Source organism: Eurytemora carolleeae, unplaced genomic scaffold, assembly GCF_000591075.1.
Source record: "Eurytemora carolleeae unplaced genomic scaffold, Eaff_2.0 scaffold1193, whole genome shotgun sequence".
NCBI lineage: Eukaryota > Metazoa > Arthropoda > Copepoda > Calanoida > Temoridae > Eurytemora > Eurytemora carolleeae.
This window is the reverse complement of record NW_019397101.1, coordinates 164571-182008: the sequence shown is the minus strand read 5'-3', so window position 1 is coordinate 182008 and position 17438 is coordinate 164571. Positions and strand designations below refer to the sequence as shown.

Sequence of the window (17438 nt, the reverse complement as noted above, 5' to 3'; positions counted from 1 at the left end):
GGAGGGTAGGTAGCCTTGCAAATCCTTCTCGGATCCTCTTTGCAAATCCGTCTCGGATTCTCCTTAAAAATCCTTCTTGCAGATCCCCCATTGCAAATCCTTTTTAGATCCCCCATTGCAAATCCTTTTTAGATCCCCCCTTTGCAAATTCTTCTTGGATCTCCCTTGCAAATCTCTGTTTATATTTCCATGTATAGGTACAGGGTTGCCAACAAAGGATGAGACTGTAAAGACGACCCAAAACTCTGAAAATGACGGTTTAAATCTTGATTTTTGATTGTTGCATTCAATTAAGTACATTTTAATGGTTTACTAAATAATTAGGAACAGTTTTGCACTACAAAGAACCCTAAATGCAAGAAAACGGACTAAACAAATTTCGTACAATCATCTCTGAAGTCTCATATTTTGTGGGTAACCCTGTATATCGTTTAAATCTCAATAAAATCAATTTCCTATCATTTATAATTGTTCAGCCTCCAAATCGATATTTTTATACACTTTAATTTGATTTTAATTAATTCCATAAAATTCAGAAATACGAAAATTACTAGAAAATGCCGAACAATTAAGGACCTGAAATCACGTTCTTTGTCCTTTGTCCTCTTGGATCCGTCCTGGCGAGTCTACGGCTAGGACTATCCGTCCTTAGTCCTGCTTCCCGCTGCTCCTCCCCCCAAACCTAGACAATTCTTATTTATATAGCGGGAAATTAAGTAACAGTTGAAACTGCGCGAGTGTACACTACCAAAAACTAGCACGGAGAGTACAGTGTACACTGTAACCTGTAGTCTCCGGCCCGGCACTCTATCCCCAGCTCAGAGATAAGAGAGTTACAGAGATCGATTATCAGCTAAAATATGCGATATTTTCCACAGCATGTTCTATTGTATACAAGTACTGTACACGACCAATCAACAAACATCTGTATTCAGGGATATTTAAGGATCGTTTGGATCGGAAACACAAAATCTTTAAAAAAGACTGAATTCATAAATGCTCTGTTTCATGTTTAAAATTGGAGTATATCTTAACAGTTGTAAAACTTAACCCCTGAATGGGTATTATGTTGAACAAGTGGCCGTGAGATGGCACTTAAAAACCCTTTTGTAAAAACATAGCATGTCGTGCCGGGTCAACATAGGCCTATGTAGCCCACCCAGTAAAAGGAGATAAGAGTCTGTGTAGTCTGTGCTTCAGCTGTACAAATGAGGGTATCTACTTCGACGTTGTCCGGACAAAGGTTTAACGGGTACCGTAGTGAATCGTGTATGCCTTGCTATAAATGGAAGGTCACTTGAAATTACGCTTGTACAGTCAATTTAAGTTAACAATAAAATTTTCATATTCTGTTTTGACGTCACTAAATTTAATTCTCTACGTTCTCTGGAGAATAACATTTTTACAAAACAATTCATTCTTTGCAGAAAGTAAACATGGTTGTACTTTAAGAAGAAAAGAAATGAAATATTTAAAAAATTTCTTTCTAAAATATCATTTTTAGATTCTTTTATACATTTTTGTCAAGTTTTTTTTTTATATTTTCAAGATGCTTATTAAAAATAAATAGTTTTCTTGATAGCATTTTTTATTTTTATCTCAATTTGACTTCTTAAAATTTGAAATGTTTTTGAATTCTTATCATTTTGACTTGCGAAATAAAATATTTTTCCACCATTTACCATTTTACTGTAGATTAAAAAATAAGTTAAGTACAAAAATTGGTTAAAAATCCTACAAGGGAAAATAAACACCTGGAAAGGGACATGTTGTCATAATTATAAATAAAATCCTTAAACCCCTAATATCGTTATATTTTTTAACATCACGTCGTTTTTCTACTTAAAAAGTGCTTAATTCTGTAAATATTATTTTTTCTGAAGCAGAAAACCACAATTTAAAAAAAAAACAATTACATCTAATTCATTCTTTACCAGACAAAGTTTTTAACGATAGCGTTGTGAATCGGACATGCAACGCCACCAGTTGAGGATCACTTGAAATTGCATCTACAGTTCATCTATTTATAAACTTTGCTTGTCTGTTTGTTTGTATCCAATAAACGTAAAAACGGCTAAAGCGATCCGGCTCAAATGGTGTGTAGACTGTGGGACCTCACAAGACCCCAGTGAAGTTTATGAATGATCAAAATAAAAAAAATTAGCCTCCAACAAAATTCGATTTCCATAAAATTTTGAAAATCCACGAAATTTTTTATAAAACTAGCAAAATTTTTTGTTTTTGTTTTATAATGTATACAAAGAGAGAATGTTTAGGATTGAAAGCCTAGTTTGATAAAGTTTCCACAATTATTTGTTTGGAAAAGAACAATCAATAAAAACTTCAATTAAGTTTCCTGTAAAGTAGTGTTTAATATCGATAAATAAAACCACATTAAACATTAAAAATAGAATGCACTTAATTTAACTGTCCAAAATTCCAAACATGTTTCTATATATATGTTCTACCCTAAATATCCAGAATACATGAAGACTAAAGAACTGAACACTCTCCTCAAACTCTAATTCTCTAATCCCTATATCTTTGCAATCCGATGGTTTAAACATTAAAAAAATTGCAATACAAAATTGACTATTTGATGAAGCAGTATTCATAGTTAGAAATATAATAAAGATATAAGGATTAAAATATTATAGTTTGAGGTGATTGTTTAGCTCCTTATACTAAATGTTAAAAAGGAATTTTTTGTTTAATTATCTGAATTTCTAGAATCTAGGACCTTTAAGTTGTTCTAAGTTGCTCTAAACTGTTTTAGAAGCATAGATGCTGCTTTAAGCTGCACAAGGTTTAGCTCTTCTCAGATGATCTAGGCTGCTTTCAGCTACTCTTAGCCGCTTTCAGCTGATCTAAGTTGCTCTAAGCTACTCTAACCTGCTCTCTGCTACTCTAACAGCAGCCTACCTCCGTATGATCAGAAATCTGTGAATCAGGAGCAGCACTGTAAACCAAAACAGCTTCATCTATAGAATCCTCTAGACCAGAGCTATAATCCTGGAACAGGGGAACACGTAAAAGTATTTACAACGAAGTGCACACTGTCATCATATTTTCATTTCTTATTGAAAACCTGTCAAAAACCCCTGTCAAAAACAGCGTAATATACCTTTAAACTTAAATATTCAAAACACATAGCCCAACCAACAAGTATAAAATAGCAAAAAGATAATATCTACGTTTAAGGTCTGGAAATTGATTCTAAAGTTAAGGCTCACTGGACTTAAAATCAGAAACACTGGGAGATATCAATCTAAAGGGGTGGTTGGCGCCATAAAATTTAATCTTTCTACCTGATATTCAGATATTTCCATATTTCTACCTGATATTCAGATATTTCTATATTTCTACCTGATATTCAGATATTTCTATATTTCTACCTGATATTCAGATATTTCTATATTTCTACCTGATATTCAGATATTTCTATATTTCTACCTGATATTCAGATATTTCTATATTTATACCTGATATTCAGATATTTCGATATTTCTACCTGATATTCAGATATTTCGATATTTCTACCTGATATTCAGATATTTCGATATTTCTACCTGATATTCAGATATTTCTATATTTCTACCTGATATTCAGATATTTCTTTCTGCCAAATATGTCTGCTCCAGTCAGAGCTTTTCACACAAACACTGTCCCTAAATATTCATCAATTAATATTAAAAAGTTTTATTGAATTCAAAACTTGTCGGAAACACTTTGTAATTACTTAAATCCCCTCCTGCTCAAATGAATAATATGTTAATTCTATTTTTTGAATGAAGGTATAAAATTTTTTTTTTAACTTTGATCAGTTTCACACAACCCATTTTGAGTATAGTGTGTTGAGTTTCCAAAGTGTGATTGTCTGTTTTGTGCTTTCAAGGTTTTAAAGAAGACTAAAATTGTCATAACATCAATATATCCAGAGAGCTAATACAACATGTGACGAAATTATTTAAATGGTTTTTAAGAACTGGGAAGGTTCTAGCTTTCTTTTTACCATGTACAATCGTTCCCATTGTGAAGGAAAATATTAAAGATATAACTAGCAGTGACAACTAGTGGGACACCCTGTAAATTAAAAGAAAAGTCGTCTCTGAAAAGTCATGTTTATTGGGACACCATATGAATTAAAAGAAAAGTCGTCTCTTAAAAGTCATGTTCATTGGGACACCCTGTAAATTAAAAAAAGTCGTCTCTGAAAAGTCATGTTTATTGGGACACCAAGTAAATTAAAAGAAAAGTGAAATATAAAATATGTTTATTTTTCATTAGACTTTTAAAAATCATAACTTGAGTCTGCGGTCGTCTTTATATTCCACAGTTTTATGGGGTCTCTTAATTGTCCTGTTTAGTGGGACAGCTTGTAATTTAAAAGTAGTCTCTTAACTGTCCTGTTTAGTGGGACACCTTGTAATCTAAAAGTCGTCCCTTAACTGTCCTGTTTAGTAGGGCACACTGTGATTACAAAAGTTGTTTCTTAACTGTCCTGTTTATTGGGACACCTTGTAATTTAAAAGAAAGTCGTCTTTTAATTGTTTTGTGCAGTGAGATACCCCGTAAATCAAAAATCGTCTCTATTATCATGTTTTGTGGAACACCCTGTAATTTACAAGTCGTCTCTGATTGTCATGTTTTGTGGGACATTTTGTAATTTTAATGTCGTCTCTTCTTGTCATATTTTGTGGGACACACTGTAATTTAAATGTCGTCTCTTAATTTTCATGTGCAATAAGACACCCTGTACCTAAAATATTGGCAAGGAAGAAGGGTAACTAGGCCACGGGTCTGGCATCTAGTACAGGGTAGGCAGTCCTAGATAGATTAATAGATTAATGAATGGAGGGTAGACAGTCCTAGAAAGATGAATAGATTAATGAATGGAGGGTAGGTAGTCCTAGATAGATTAATAGATTAATGAATGGAGGGGATGCAGTCCTAGATAGATTAATAGATTAATGAATGGAGGGGAGGCAGTCCTAGATAGATTAATAGATTAATGAATGGAGGGTAGGCAGTCCTAAATAGATTAATAGATTAAAATGGAGGGTAGGCAGTCCTAGATAGATTAATAGATAAATGAATGGAGGGGAGGCAGTCCTAGATAGATTAATAGATTAATGAATGGAGGGTAGACAGTCCTAGATAGATTAATAGATTAATGAATGGAGGGTAGGTAGTCCTAGATAGATTAATAGAGTAATGAATGGAGTGTAGACGGTCCTAGATAGATTAATAGATTAATGAATGAATAAATATTTAAAATTTCGTTTTCACATTTTAAAACTTATGTCAAAGTGAGTTTTAACAATTTTAAACATACTTTAAACAGACTTTTAACATAATTTTACAAATATGATTCAAAATATTTTTGAAATTTTGAAAAGCCCGGGTCACTTAATACCAATCTTTTAACAATTCCCTTAATATTTCTTAATCTTTTGTTACACAAAACAGAATTGAAATAAAAGCAGTATAATTATTTATCAATAATAATCACTGCTTCCCAGGCTAAGATTTGTTTATATTCCTCGCGTTTTCATTCGACTTTATTTTCTGCAAGTTTCTATTACATATTATTTCGTTGTTCAAATAAAATAATACGTTTCTAAGATTTATATATTTATATATTTATATATTTATATAAAAGTTTTGTTGTTGACCCATTATTGCAATAGACAATCAAATTAGCAAACTTCCTCTTAATTAGATCAAGAGAAGTCATTATATAATAATGGTGCACATCTAAAAATTACCCAACCTTCCGAAACTTGTTGTTATTTTTCCAGATATATTGAGGAAACTTTGTAAGTAAGCTAAGACCTTGTACCTAATTTGTGATGATGTAAAACTTTTAATGCAGTACACTGTTTGTGTACCGCAGTACACTGTTTGTGTATGCAGTACACTGTTTGTGTATGCAGTACACTGTTTGTGTATGCAGAATACTTACTTGATAATTTTATTACTTTTAAATTCAAGAATACAACTCGACAGCCTAGTTCACTCAGAGCCCAAAAAAAAACTTACCCGACATCTTTTAAAACTGATTTCCAAAATTTTACTTATTCGAAACCTAGTTAAAGCCCCGAAACAAAATTCAACCGAATCACCAAACACATTGAAGGTTGCCTGTTTGCTTTTACTTTAGATTCTAAATCAAATTAGCTCAATATTATATTTATTTTTGTCGTAAGGTGCAATATCTTCTAGTGATTGGAGAAATGTACTCTATAAAAAATTAAATATTAAAGGGACATGTTATCTCAAGTGTCCCTTCATGCAAAAATGGCAATTCCCGATCCTCACTCAACCGCATTCTATAATTCTGTGTCTGTACAGATATGAATCAAATATTCATGTTTGTAATTTGAAAAACTTATAATTTTCAATTGTGGTTTCACTATAAAAGTGACTTGCCTTGCGCTTTCTTTTGCAGGAACAAAAATAGGAATAATGCAGAAATAAACAATAGAAAAAACAATAGAAATAAACAATAGAAATAAACAATAGAATAAACAATAGAATAAACAATAGAATAAACAATAGAATACACAATAGAAAAAACAATAGAAAAAACAATAGAAAAAACAATAGAAAAAACAATAGAAAAAAACAATAGAAAAAACAATAGAAAAAACAATAGAAAAAACAATAGAAAAAACAATAGAAAAAACAATAGAAAAAACAATAGAATAAACAATAGAATAAACAATAGAATAAACAATAGAATAAACAATAGAAAAAAGAAAACATTTTTCACATTATCTTCGGACATTGCCAATTGCCATCTTTGCTTGGATGGTCACTTAAATGTACGTTTATATTGCCCATTTAAAGAAAAAAAATTAGAATATATTTATTTCAGTGCATTTCCACCCGACGACAAAAAATATGAATAACTTTTGATAATTTGATTTAGAACCACTCGGTTGGCAAGGTGACACTTCAAAGTCGGCCTGTTCTGTATAGTGAATGCATAATTTTTAAAACTGTGTAGATCGTACTATGTAAAAAGTTCTTCCCGTCTGACTCTGTTGCCACACAATGGGTACCCTAGACGGGCAGGTACGATCATGCAATTTATGAACTTATGGGATATCTGTTTTCCCACCTTTTTCCCGGTATCCCAGAAGTAGAAGACCCTGTGCTTGATCTTCATCTTCCTCTGCCTCAGGTTAAGCTCCTGCTCTGTTAATCCTCGCCAGAACCTGAGATGAAAACTTTTAAATCCGGTTCAATTTAATCTAGTTCAAGCTCATTAGCTATTTTAAGAGACTATTTACGTAATTTCAAGTGACCTTGAAAGAGGGGGATCCCCGATTTACAACGTGTTGTAAGGACATCCTTGAAACCTTTAACTTTTCCATATTTATCTACAGACACTTGTAATTATTTAACACTTTGTTTGCAAGCTGTTAAATATTTAAGGAATATTCAAATTTACATTCTAGAAGTGGCAGAAAACTGCTTAGTATACAGACCATTCCGTTTATCCCAGGAAAAAATGTGACGGTTGCTGTGTTAAGTTCACATAGTACACTAGCGTACAATTCAATATCATGGATTTTTACACAACAGATCCTAGCTGTAGTATGACAAGTACCTGCAGGATAAAGGGACCTCTGTACCTCCTACTCGTCCTCCCCATACCAGCTGGAGTCCAAGGACGAGTTGTACAAGGAGGCCGCTCAGAAGTCCACCGTCAATCTGAAGTCCAAAGACGATTTGGGTTTGGACTGAGTCCATTTTGATCATTAAAAGAGAATGTTTTTCTGAAAATATCAATTTAAAGAGTAACTGCTCCGTGGTTCTACTGTCTACTGGATTAACTGTTCTGTGGATCTATTATCTACTGGAGTAACTTCTCCGTGGTTCTATTATCTACTGGAGTAACTGCTCCGTGGTTCTACTGTCTACTGGAGTAACTGCTCTGTGGATCTATTATCTACTAGAGTAACTGCTCCGTGGTTCTATTATCTACTGGAGTAACTGCTCTGTGGTTCTATTATCTACTGGAGTAACTGCTCCGTGGTTCTATTATCTACTGGAGTAACTGCTCCGTGGTTCTATTATCTACTGGAGTAACTGTCTGTGGTTCTATTATTTACTGGAGTAACTGCTCCGTGGTTCTATTATCTACTGGAGGAACTGCTCTGTGGTTCTATTAGCTTCTGGAGGAACTGAACTACTGATGAATAAATGAAGACTGAAAACTGTATAAACAGCACAATATTCCTGAATACTCTAAAAATAGACTGATCAGAAAGGTGAATCTAAGAACTTAAAAAGATAGGATTTCAGTTGGAGGGAACAATTAATGAACTTTTTTTATTTTTAATTAGGATTTTTACAATTTTCCGACCTCTCATTCGATCTTTGACCAACAAGAGAACAGAGTTGAGAAGTGGTTAAGCTAAAAAAAATGATAAGCTTAATCTATTCTTGCAAAAGTTCTTGGCTCTTGTGTAATTAACTGATTAAGGTACGGAACTGTTGACTACAGTATTTTGATTTGGGAGGATGATTGAAAGGGACTGTTCACGTTATTTTAAGTCGCCCTCCATTTGAAAAATGACTTGCCTTTTAAAAATGTCACCCGAATACATTATCCAAGTAAGAAATTAATTCTGATAAATTCTTGCATTGTCTCTGCTGCATACCTAAACGGGTCAGTAGTTTTTCTAAAGAGAACAAGGTTATTTTTATGATTTTGCATACTCTTTACATGGAGAGTCTCTAGAAACTACGTTAACAGTCTCTTCTGGTCTGATACCGCAGACCTTCAGATTAGTTTCATCCTTGTTCTATATAAAGTATTGGTTATACTCTGTAAGGATAGCTTTAATTCAGGGATCACATTTGAAGTTGCCCACATTGGATATCGTGATCAAGCGTCCAAGATTGTGCAACCCTAATTTTAATTGTTTTCTTTCACACTTTTTATTGAGTCTAGAAAGTTGCATTTAACTAGTTTTTTTTCTACTAAAAATATAAATATTCTAACATTTAACTCAACCTACGAAGTGTATTTTTAGCATTGAGACATTTAAACCACATTTATCTGACATATTTCAGTTAAATATTTAATGCCATGTTTTTGAGAAACTCGCCAAAAATTCTAAATTTAACTCTCAGTTACATGCACACAATTTCGTCCCATGGTCGGGGATAGATAGATAGATAGATAGATAGATAAATAGATAGATAGATAGATAAATAGATAGATAGATAAATAGATAGATAGATAGATAGATAGATAGATATAACATGAATGAAAGTGTAGATATATTCTCAAGCGTGTTGATTTCTCAATGAAACGAAATGATTCAAGAATTCGAATTTATCGCCAATATTTGCAAAAGAATAGAAGTATTTTTGCAGAGGTGTGAATTTAATTTTATATACGTTTTTTTAATAAAATACTAGACATGAAAAAAAAATTGTCTTAAGCAAAATTTATAAACTCAACATAAAAGTCTTTCATCAAAGGTTAACAAAAATTTTATATTTGGTAATTACATGTTTCTCTCTTGAGTGAAAATAAGATGAATTACTTCTGAAAAAAATTCTAAATAAAACAGCATCAAGCTTACATTTAGTGCTTAAATAATCTATATACCTGTTACAAGACATTAGTAATTATAATCATAATAATAATAATAATAATAATAATAATAAAGATCCAATTCTAATTTTAAACTTTAAGCTTGAAAATAATGACAAACTTTAATTGGAGGCAAAAATTGGTTTATTTTTAAAACAAATTATCTATTATCTGTTAAAAAGACATTGTTTGTTTTGATCTTAAATTTAAATAAATTCTTCTACCTAACTCTTTTAAACAATTGGATTATCTTTAAAACAATTAAACGTTGAATAAAAAAGCGATTGTTTTTAATTTATTTATTAAAAATAAAAAACTCGATTTGGAGGAAATTTCAAAAAAGTGTAATTTAAGGATATGAACGACATGTAATCCAGAAAAAAAACAAATAAATTTTTGTACAACATTAGAAAATCACAAACTCCCAGCGAAAATTATCAAGTGAAAGAAAGAAGAAGGACAACAATAATTCCATAGTTTTTTGCTCTCACTGCACCACAAACCGGAATGTTCTTTATGTAAAATAAATTCTGCCGCTGCTTGGGGATTTTTCCAGGAGAGTACGAGGTTTCGTGATTATGTTAGTTTTGTAGTTTTCCTCAGAGCTTCAGGGGCGTTCATAAATGGGAGGGGTACGTTGAAAAGTCTGACAATAGGGGTTATGCATTACACCCCCCCCCCAAACACATACGTAGATTCAAGTGACCCTGTATTTGTGGCCTGTCTGATAACAACAGTATAACCCAAAAAGATTGCAAGTACAACAGAGAAATGGACAAATTATACACGACGTCACAAGTGTCAAATATTACAAGGAAAACGAAATTAATCTCACATATTTGACATGTTTTCCAAGATTAAATAAAAAAGAGTAAAAACAGAAAATGAAGGATTATTGAAGGATAAGCACTTTATTCTTATATTATCACTATTATTAATAATTTTATCGGACACAAAAACAGAGTTGACACTTGTGACGTAAAAATACAGCTCTACTCAGAGTGTACAAATTCTACGTTGCCATCCATTGTATTAGAACCTAATTGGTATAACCATTTAAATCTTTATAACTTTTTAAGTATGACGGACTTAGCCTTATTTCTTTTTAGTTTAAAAGATGAGGAATATTACTAGGATTTAAAGTTTACAAAAAGTTGAATACTACTATAGTTTACAAGATGTTAAACAATACTAGGATTTAAAGTTTACAATAAGTTGAATACATACTAGAGTTTACAAGATGTTGAATATTACTAGGATTTAAAGTTTACAATAAGTTGAATACATACTATAGATTACAAGATGTTGAATATTACTAGGATTTAAAGATTACAATAAGTTGAATATATACTATAGTTTACAAGATGTTGAAAAATACTAGGATTTAAAGTTTACAATAAGTTGAATATTACTAGTTTACAAGATGTTGAATATTTCTAGGATTTAAAGTTTACAATAAGTTGAATACATACTATAGTTTACAAGATGTTGAAAAATACTAGGATTTAAAGTTTACAATAAGTTAAATACATACTATAGTTTTCAAGATGTTGAACATTACTAGGATTTAAAGTTTACAATAAGTTGAATACATACTAGAGTTTACAAGATGTTGAACAATACTAGGATTTAAAGTTTACAATAAGTTGAATATTATTAAAGTTTACAAGATGTTGAATATTTCTAGGATTTAAAGTTTACAATAAGTTGAATATTACTATAGTTTACATGATGTTATTCCATATATTTAAGTATATAAGTTTTAATAATTTGTAGATTTATTTAATACCTTTTCCGGGTTTTTCTTTATATCTTTTGTAATTTTTGATAGATTTTATAAATTTTGGAATGCAAAAATGTTCTCATGTTTATTAAAGAAGTAGGTTGGAAGTAGGTCTATTGTCTAATCTTTTAAACTTTTTGAATATTTCCAACTTTAATTGCATTATTTTCAATATCTTTAAAACCTAAATAACCCGGAATAATGTTAATTAATTGATACTTTAAATAGAAATAGTTTGCGGTATTCAACATTGGTGACCCTGATTTTAGTGTTTAGGAAATAATTATTACAGAATAACCTTATTCCTGCCATTTCTAAAATGTGGTTTGTCATTCTTTGCTCGCAATAGTCCCAGATATATAAGAATTTTGTTTAGTAATGTTTTTTTAGAAAATAATTATCACGGAATAGCCATAATTCTGCCATTTCTAAAATGTGGTTTTTCATTTTTTTGTTCGCATAAATACCAAAGATATAAGAATTTTGTTTATTCAATTAAAGAAAACCATGAAAATGTGTCATTGTGAACGAAATCATTCATATCTCCGGTAATTGTAAAACCACTAAAATGGGAGACCACGTTTTGGAAATGGCAGGAATTGGGCTTTTCGGTGACAACTTTTTTATAAAAATATATTGCTAAAACCAGGTAACTGATGTTTAAACCTTTCCAGTGGTCATTTTAGGTCCCACACAACATTTGGGCTCGATCAGTTTATTCGTTTTGACGTTTATTGGATACAAACAATACAGAGGCGCAACAATCACTTTTGCTAGGGGGGGGGAGGCAAAATATTTTTTTGTAATGATCTATGGGAAGGTTATGGGGGGCTTGCCCTCCCCCCCCCCTGAGAAACATTTGTGTTCAATTCAAATCGTTTTTTTTCTTGTGTTTTTTAAAATGTTATACTTTCAACAACTGTAAAAGTAACGATATGAGTCAATCAATTCTTTTAATGTGTGCGCGAGCGACAAAGAAAATTTGTTTAGTACTTGGTTTAATCATAGAAAGAATTACAAGAAATAATCATTTATATATTCTAAAAAAAANTTACACTTTAAATTAATGCGGATATTTTGTTATATCTAATAAAGTTTTGAAATAAAGATTTGGTTTCGCGGATATCTTTTTCAATGTTTTTCGAATTTTTTATCACATTTTATTTTTACATGTCTAAAATCCGAACAAAAAAAATTGGAAAGTTTTGTCCAAAACATCGATACTGCTGGGCCAGTCTCAAAATTTGAATTTCAATAAAGTTTTTTTTTTAAATTCCAGGGGGAACTCCTGGCGTTTTAGCTAGTCTATATAATAAAGCTTTTCGCTCATATATATATATTTTCATATATGTTATCTATGTATGGCTGGCCAAACAGCTGGACCGAATGGGCTAAATGTTTTTTTAGTATCCTACCTTACAATATATTTCTACATCTACAACTATGTATACTTCTACAAGTTAAATTAAGAGTGAATTAAATTATTTTGTTTTGCAATAAACAAAAAACATAAATGATTTTACCGCTTTTTGGCCAACATTACCGACCTTTGATTCCCCCAACAGAGGGGGAGATTAAGTTACCTAACGTCCTATGGGAGAGTTATGGAAAATAACCACCCGCTTCGCAAAGTTTTGGGGAAAAATTCGTGCATTTTAATTTTAAAAGAATTGTGTACAACTACTTTTTCCGGAAATTAGAAATTTTACTGCACCATCGGGATCCCAAGACCAATATTGCCTAAAAAAATATTCCTTGCTGCGCTCTGGATGTTTTGTAGGCAAAATTGGTCTTAGGAACTCTTGTTAAATTAAACTTCCCTTAACTTCCTTGTAAAGTAGTTGTAGGTAAAAAAAAACCATCGTTTATCATATTTATTTAATTTTTTACTTAAATAAAGGTTATAATAAAATAATAACTGTTGTTTATTTTACGAGTGTAGAAACATTAAACCATGGCTGCAGGTTTCTAAACAATCAGAGATTCTATTCTATAAAAGATTTATGAAATAATTGAGACAAACATTTAAACCCCGAGTTTTTACTCTCCGCGACGACCAATGACGCAGCCATTGAATTTTCCCAATTTTCTATGTTTCATAATTTTACCGTTATACGCTGTTTATACAGGGTGTATCCCAAAATACGCTGTTCCAGAATACATTGTTCATACATGGTGTCTCAGAATATATTGTGTGCTCATTTCATGGTGTCCCGACTACATTGTGAGTACATGGTGTCCCAGAATGCATTGTGTGTACATTGTGTCTCAGAATACATTGGGTGTCCATTGTGTCCCAGAATATATTGGGTGTACATGGCATGGTGTGCCAGAATGAGTGTAAATGGCCCAAAATACATTGCATTTAGAGGATGTCCCATAAAAATCTTTATCAAATACATGATTGGATAAGAAATGACTGATAAATCTCATATAATAATAATGTCTCTTTTCCCCCCATTTCTGTTTTTTCCTCGTCATCTACCCTCACTCCTGTTTTTTCGTTCTCGTCCTCAGACTATTTTTCCTGTTTTTTTTGTAAAAATAAAATAAGTCTAAAAAAACGTAGTTTTCTTATTAATTATCATAATTCCCTTACCTGTAGCTTTTATTACAAATAATTCTCCCTTCCCCCCCCCCTCTCCTTAATAATCCCCCCCTGTTTTCTAAATCAAGCCTCGTAATGCCTGATATGTCCAGAGAACTACCTGCTTTTTATTCTATCTCCACATATATATATATACACAATATATACAATATATACATTCCACTGTGTTCAGAACAGGTCGGTTTTATATATACTTGGACGCCTAGGGATAGATAGATAGATGAGGCAGGTATATAGAACCAGGCAGGCAGATAGGTATATTCTACTGCTTAGTGCCTAGTTTACTACTATACGCGGCTAGGTGAACAATGTACAGTGATTAGTATAAACCCTAGTCTGCGTAATTATACTATAAACAATAGATTTTATAAATAGCGACCTCCCCCCCCCCTTTCAAACAATCTAGACTTACGCTCAGGTTTGAACCAACGATTATTGATTTAGTTTTTGGTTGTACTTTACGTAATGGTGACTGTTAGATAATATTGTAAAATAGTCGCTTCAGTGATTTTAAAATCAGAACCATGTGTTTCCAGACATTTCTATTCTTCTTTTTAGACAAATATATATATATATATAGCATTTTAGTTTTCAATATTGTTTTTTTACAGGTATTTCTCTAATTTTTATTCTTCTAAGCAGTTAGTATACAGGGGGGGGGTCCAAAAATCGTTCTCTAGGAATATACCGAAAAATCCCCCACTCCTACAATTAGCTAAAAAAAATTGTCTTTTTTGATAATTTCCTTAGATATAATTTAAGTTTGCTTTGTTCTGTTTTAATTCTAGTTTTATTTATTCTACATTTATTCTACATGTCGTGTTTTATAATATACTATTGTTGTTTATATTATTTATTTAATTCAGTTTGATTTTGGCTATTTTTGCTACTTTGGGTTTTAGTTTACTTGGTTGTTGTTTATTTATTTGTTTTAAATGTTGATGTTTTTCATTTTTGTTGTGGTTGTTGACATTTATTTGTTTTGTAAACTCTAATTTTCTAATCCCTATATTTTGCACCCCAATGTCGTAGACCTAAGATATTTTAAACCATCAGGTTACTACGATATAGGGATTAGAAAATTTGAGTTTGGGTCAAGAACTCCATTCTTTTGTGAACGCATCATATTACTGTTGCTTTGAAAGCTGTTGCTGTTGCACTTGTAATTTAGTTTTGTTGAATTTGGTGAAATTTATAAACATAATCGTTGGTATATTACTAGTGTACATAGTGTACATAGTGTACATAGTGTAACTGCAAAGAGTTTTGAAATTTGATTTGAAAAGTGAGCCACGTGATCAGTAATAAATAAAGTGATAATAACCTAGTCATGTTCGGTCCGGAGCTTAATCCTTGGAATAGATAGATATGTTCGGTATACGGTGACAAGAAGAGGAGAGATGGGTCGTCCCAGCGAACAGAATGAGCGAAGCGAGCAGGGGAAGGCTGGGACCTCCCTTTGGATCCTTCTTATAGGTTAGTTGTTCATTTTGTAGGTTAATTATTCATTTTATATATGGTTAGTTATTCGTTTTATAGGTTTGTTATTCATTTTTTAGGTTAGTTATTTACTTTTTAGGTTAATTATGCATTTTATATGTTAGAGTTATCTATTTTATAGGTTAGTTACTAATTTTATTGGTTAATTATTAATTTTATAGGTTAATTATTTATTTTATAGGTTAGTTATTAATTTAAAGGTTAATTATTCATCTCATAGGTTAGTTATCTACTTTATAGGTTAGTTATTCATCTGAAAGAAAATCTACAAGATTTATAAAAATTCTTAAAACTGAATAGTTCAATATTTTACGTTTTTCATCGGGCATATTCATCTTTACATTGATGTTCACCTGAAAAGACGATTACAGTCCCTTTACTCTCTCTCAATAACCTCGGATACCTATTTAAAAAATCAAATGTTTCAATTTCATCTTTCATTTTTTAAAATTGAAAAAAATTGATAGATTGATGAATTTTCTATTTAGGAATAGTAAGCCTTGTTTTAAGCATTGTTGCAGTGGCCATACCATACTGGGGAAACTTCGCCTTAGCTACAGGTAAAAAAAAAACCTTTAGAAATTCCCAACATATTGATTGTGCATGAATTTTGTGTATGGAAATTTGTGTGACTTAGAATTATTCATCATGGTAAAAAGGCTTTTCTTTAACTTTTATAATAAAAAATGTGAATCATTCACTGCACAATAGACTAGAGGTCAATTTCATGTGACATTACTGGTAGGTCTTTGAGACGATCGTAGCTTCTGTAGATAATATTTTATTAGAAAAGATTTATCCGGGAACATTTTAGAAATTTAAAACATTTTTGTTCTTCTCAATAGATATTCAATAAGAGGAGATATGATTGAACACATTTAAGATTTAAATCTTAAATGCAATTTTACTACACTTTGTCTCGCATTTAAGACATTTAAAACGGATTAGAAGCAAATAGAATAGAATATATATTAGAGGGGATTTTAGACAATCCCTCGGTATGAATTTTGTCAGTCCCTTTTAGCCTGAAAGGGAGTTCAAAGTGTACAAATCATGTAAATGTTCACAAATTATATGCAGCAGAGTACATTAATACAGTATGATCCCTAGACTATCCATTTCAATTTTGAATTTTTTGAAGCTGTTAAATAAACTTTATAAAATGAATTAGGTGAATAAAAAACATCATTTGATTTATTGTTATAACGGAAAATCATCGTTTGTAAAGTAAAAGGCATAGAGCCTATGTGAAATGATCATTGGTCAATTAAATCAGCCTATTTCATAATTTGGTTTTCTTTTAACATTAATTTGAGATTTTCTGTCAAATGATATTCCAGGGCCCAAAAGGTTATATAGCACAAATATGTGAAGTACACCTTCAGTATGGAAACAGTACAACAAAATGGCCGTTTTACACTTTTTTTCTAGTAAATTCGGCTCTAATATATATTCTATTCTCTATGATTAGAAGCGAGAACACATTCTCTATGCAGAAATATTGGCTCCTAATGAAAACAATGTTCATCTCTTGGGTTTAAAAAAATTCTTAAAACGTTTTCTTCATTCGAAAGTATTTGCGTAAACCATGATTAGAAGCACCTGACAGGTAAATAAACAAAAACGCCCTTCTGTTTACTTTCTTACGCACTTACTATTACAAATACTACGCATTTTAAGCGTATCTATGACAAAAACTAAATAAATAAACAAAGAAAGGTAAATAAAGTGAAAAATCTAAAAACACAAAACTAAACAAAGTGTAGCAACAACGATGAGGAATTGAAACTTTTCAGCTAAACTTTTTTTATTTTTTTCATATTTATTTTTCATATTTATTTTTCATATTTATTTTTCATATTTGTTTTTCATATTTGTTTTTCATATTTGTTTTTCATATTTGTTTTTCATATTTATTTTTCATATTT

General features: G+C 31.2%; 2 protein-coding genes across 2 annotated transcripts in view; one reads left to right on the top strand and one right to left on the bottom strand.

Moving 5' to 3' along the window:
• LOC111711857 (uncharacterized) overlaps positions 1-8207 on the bottom strand; it is a 16084-nt gene extending 7877 nt beyond the window's left edge. The window contains exons 1-6 of the mRNA XM_023486320.1: positions 7619-8207; positions 7127-7223; positions 4760-4827; positions 3599-3668; positions 2923-3012; positions 577-682 (exon numbers count right to left, since the gene is read on the bottom strand). Coding sequence (XP_023342088.1) covers positions 577-682; positions 2923-3012; positions 3599-3668; positions 4760-4827; positions 7127-7223; positions 7619-7770 — 583 coding nt within the window. The 5' untranslated portion in view covers positions 7771-8207. The remainder of the gene's footprint in view (positions 1-576; positions 683-2922; positions 3013-3598; positions 3669-4759; positions 4828-7126; positions 7224-7618) is intronic.
• Positions 8208-14279: 6072 nt separating this feature from the next.
• The window catches only part of LOC111711848 (uncharacterized), a 13984-nt gene continuing 10825 nt past the window's right edge, over positions 14280-17438 (top strand). Inside the window, exons 1-3 of the mRNA XM_023486309.1 lie at positions 14280-14428; positions 15233-15486; positions 15999-16070. Coding sequence (XP_023342077.1) covers positions 15411-15486; positions 15999-16070 — 148 coding nt within the window. The 5' untranslated portion in view covers positions 14280-14428; positions 15233-15410. The remainder of the gene's footprint in view (positions 14429-15232; positions 15487-15998; positions 16071-17438) is intronic.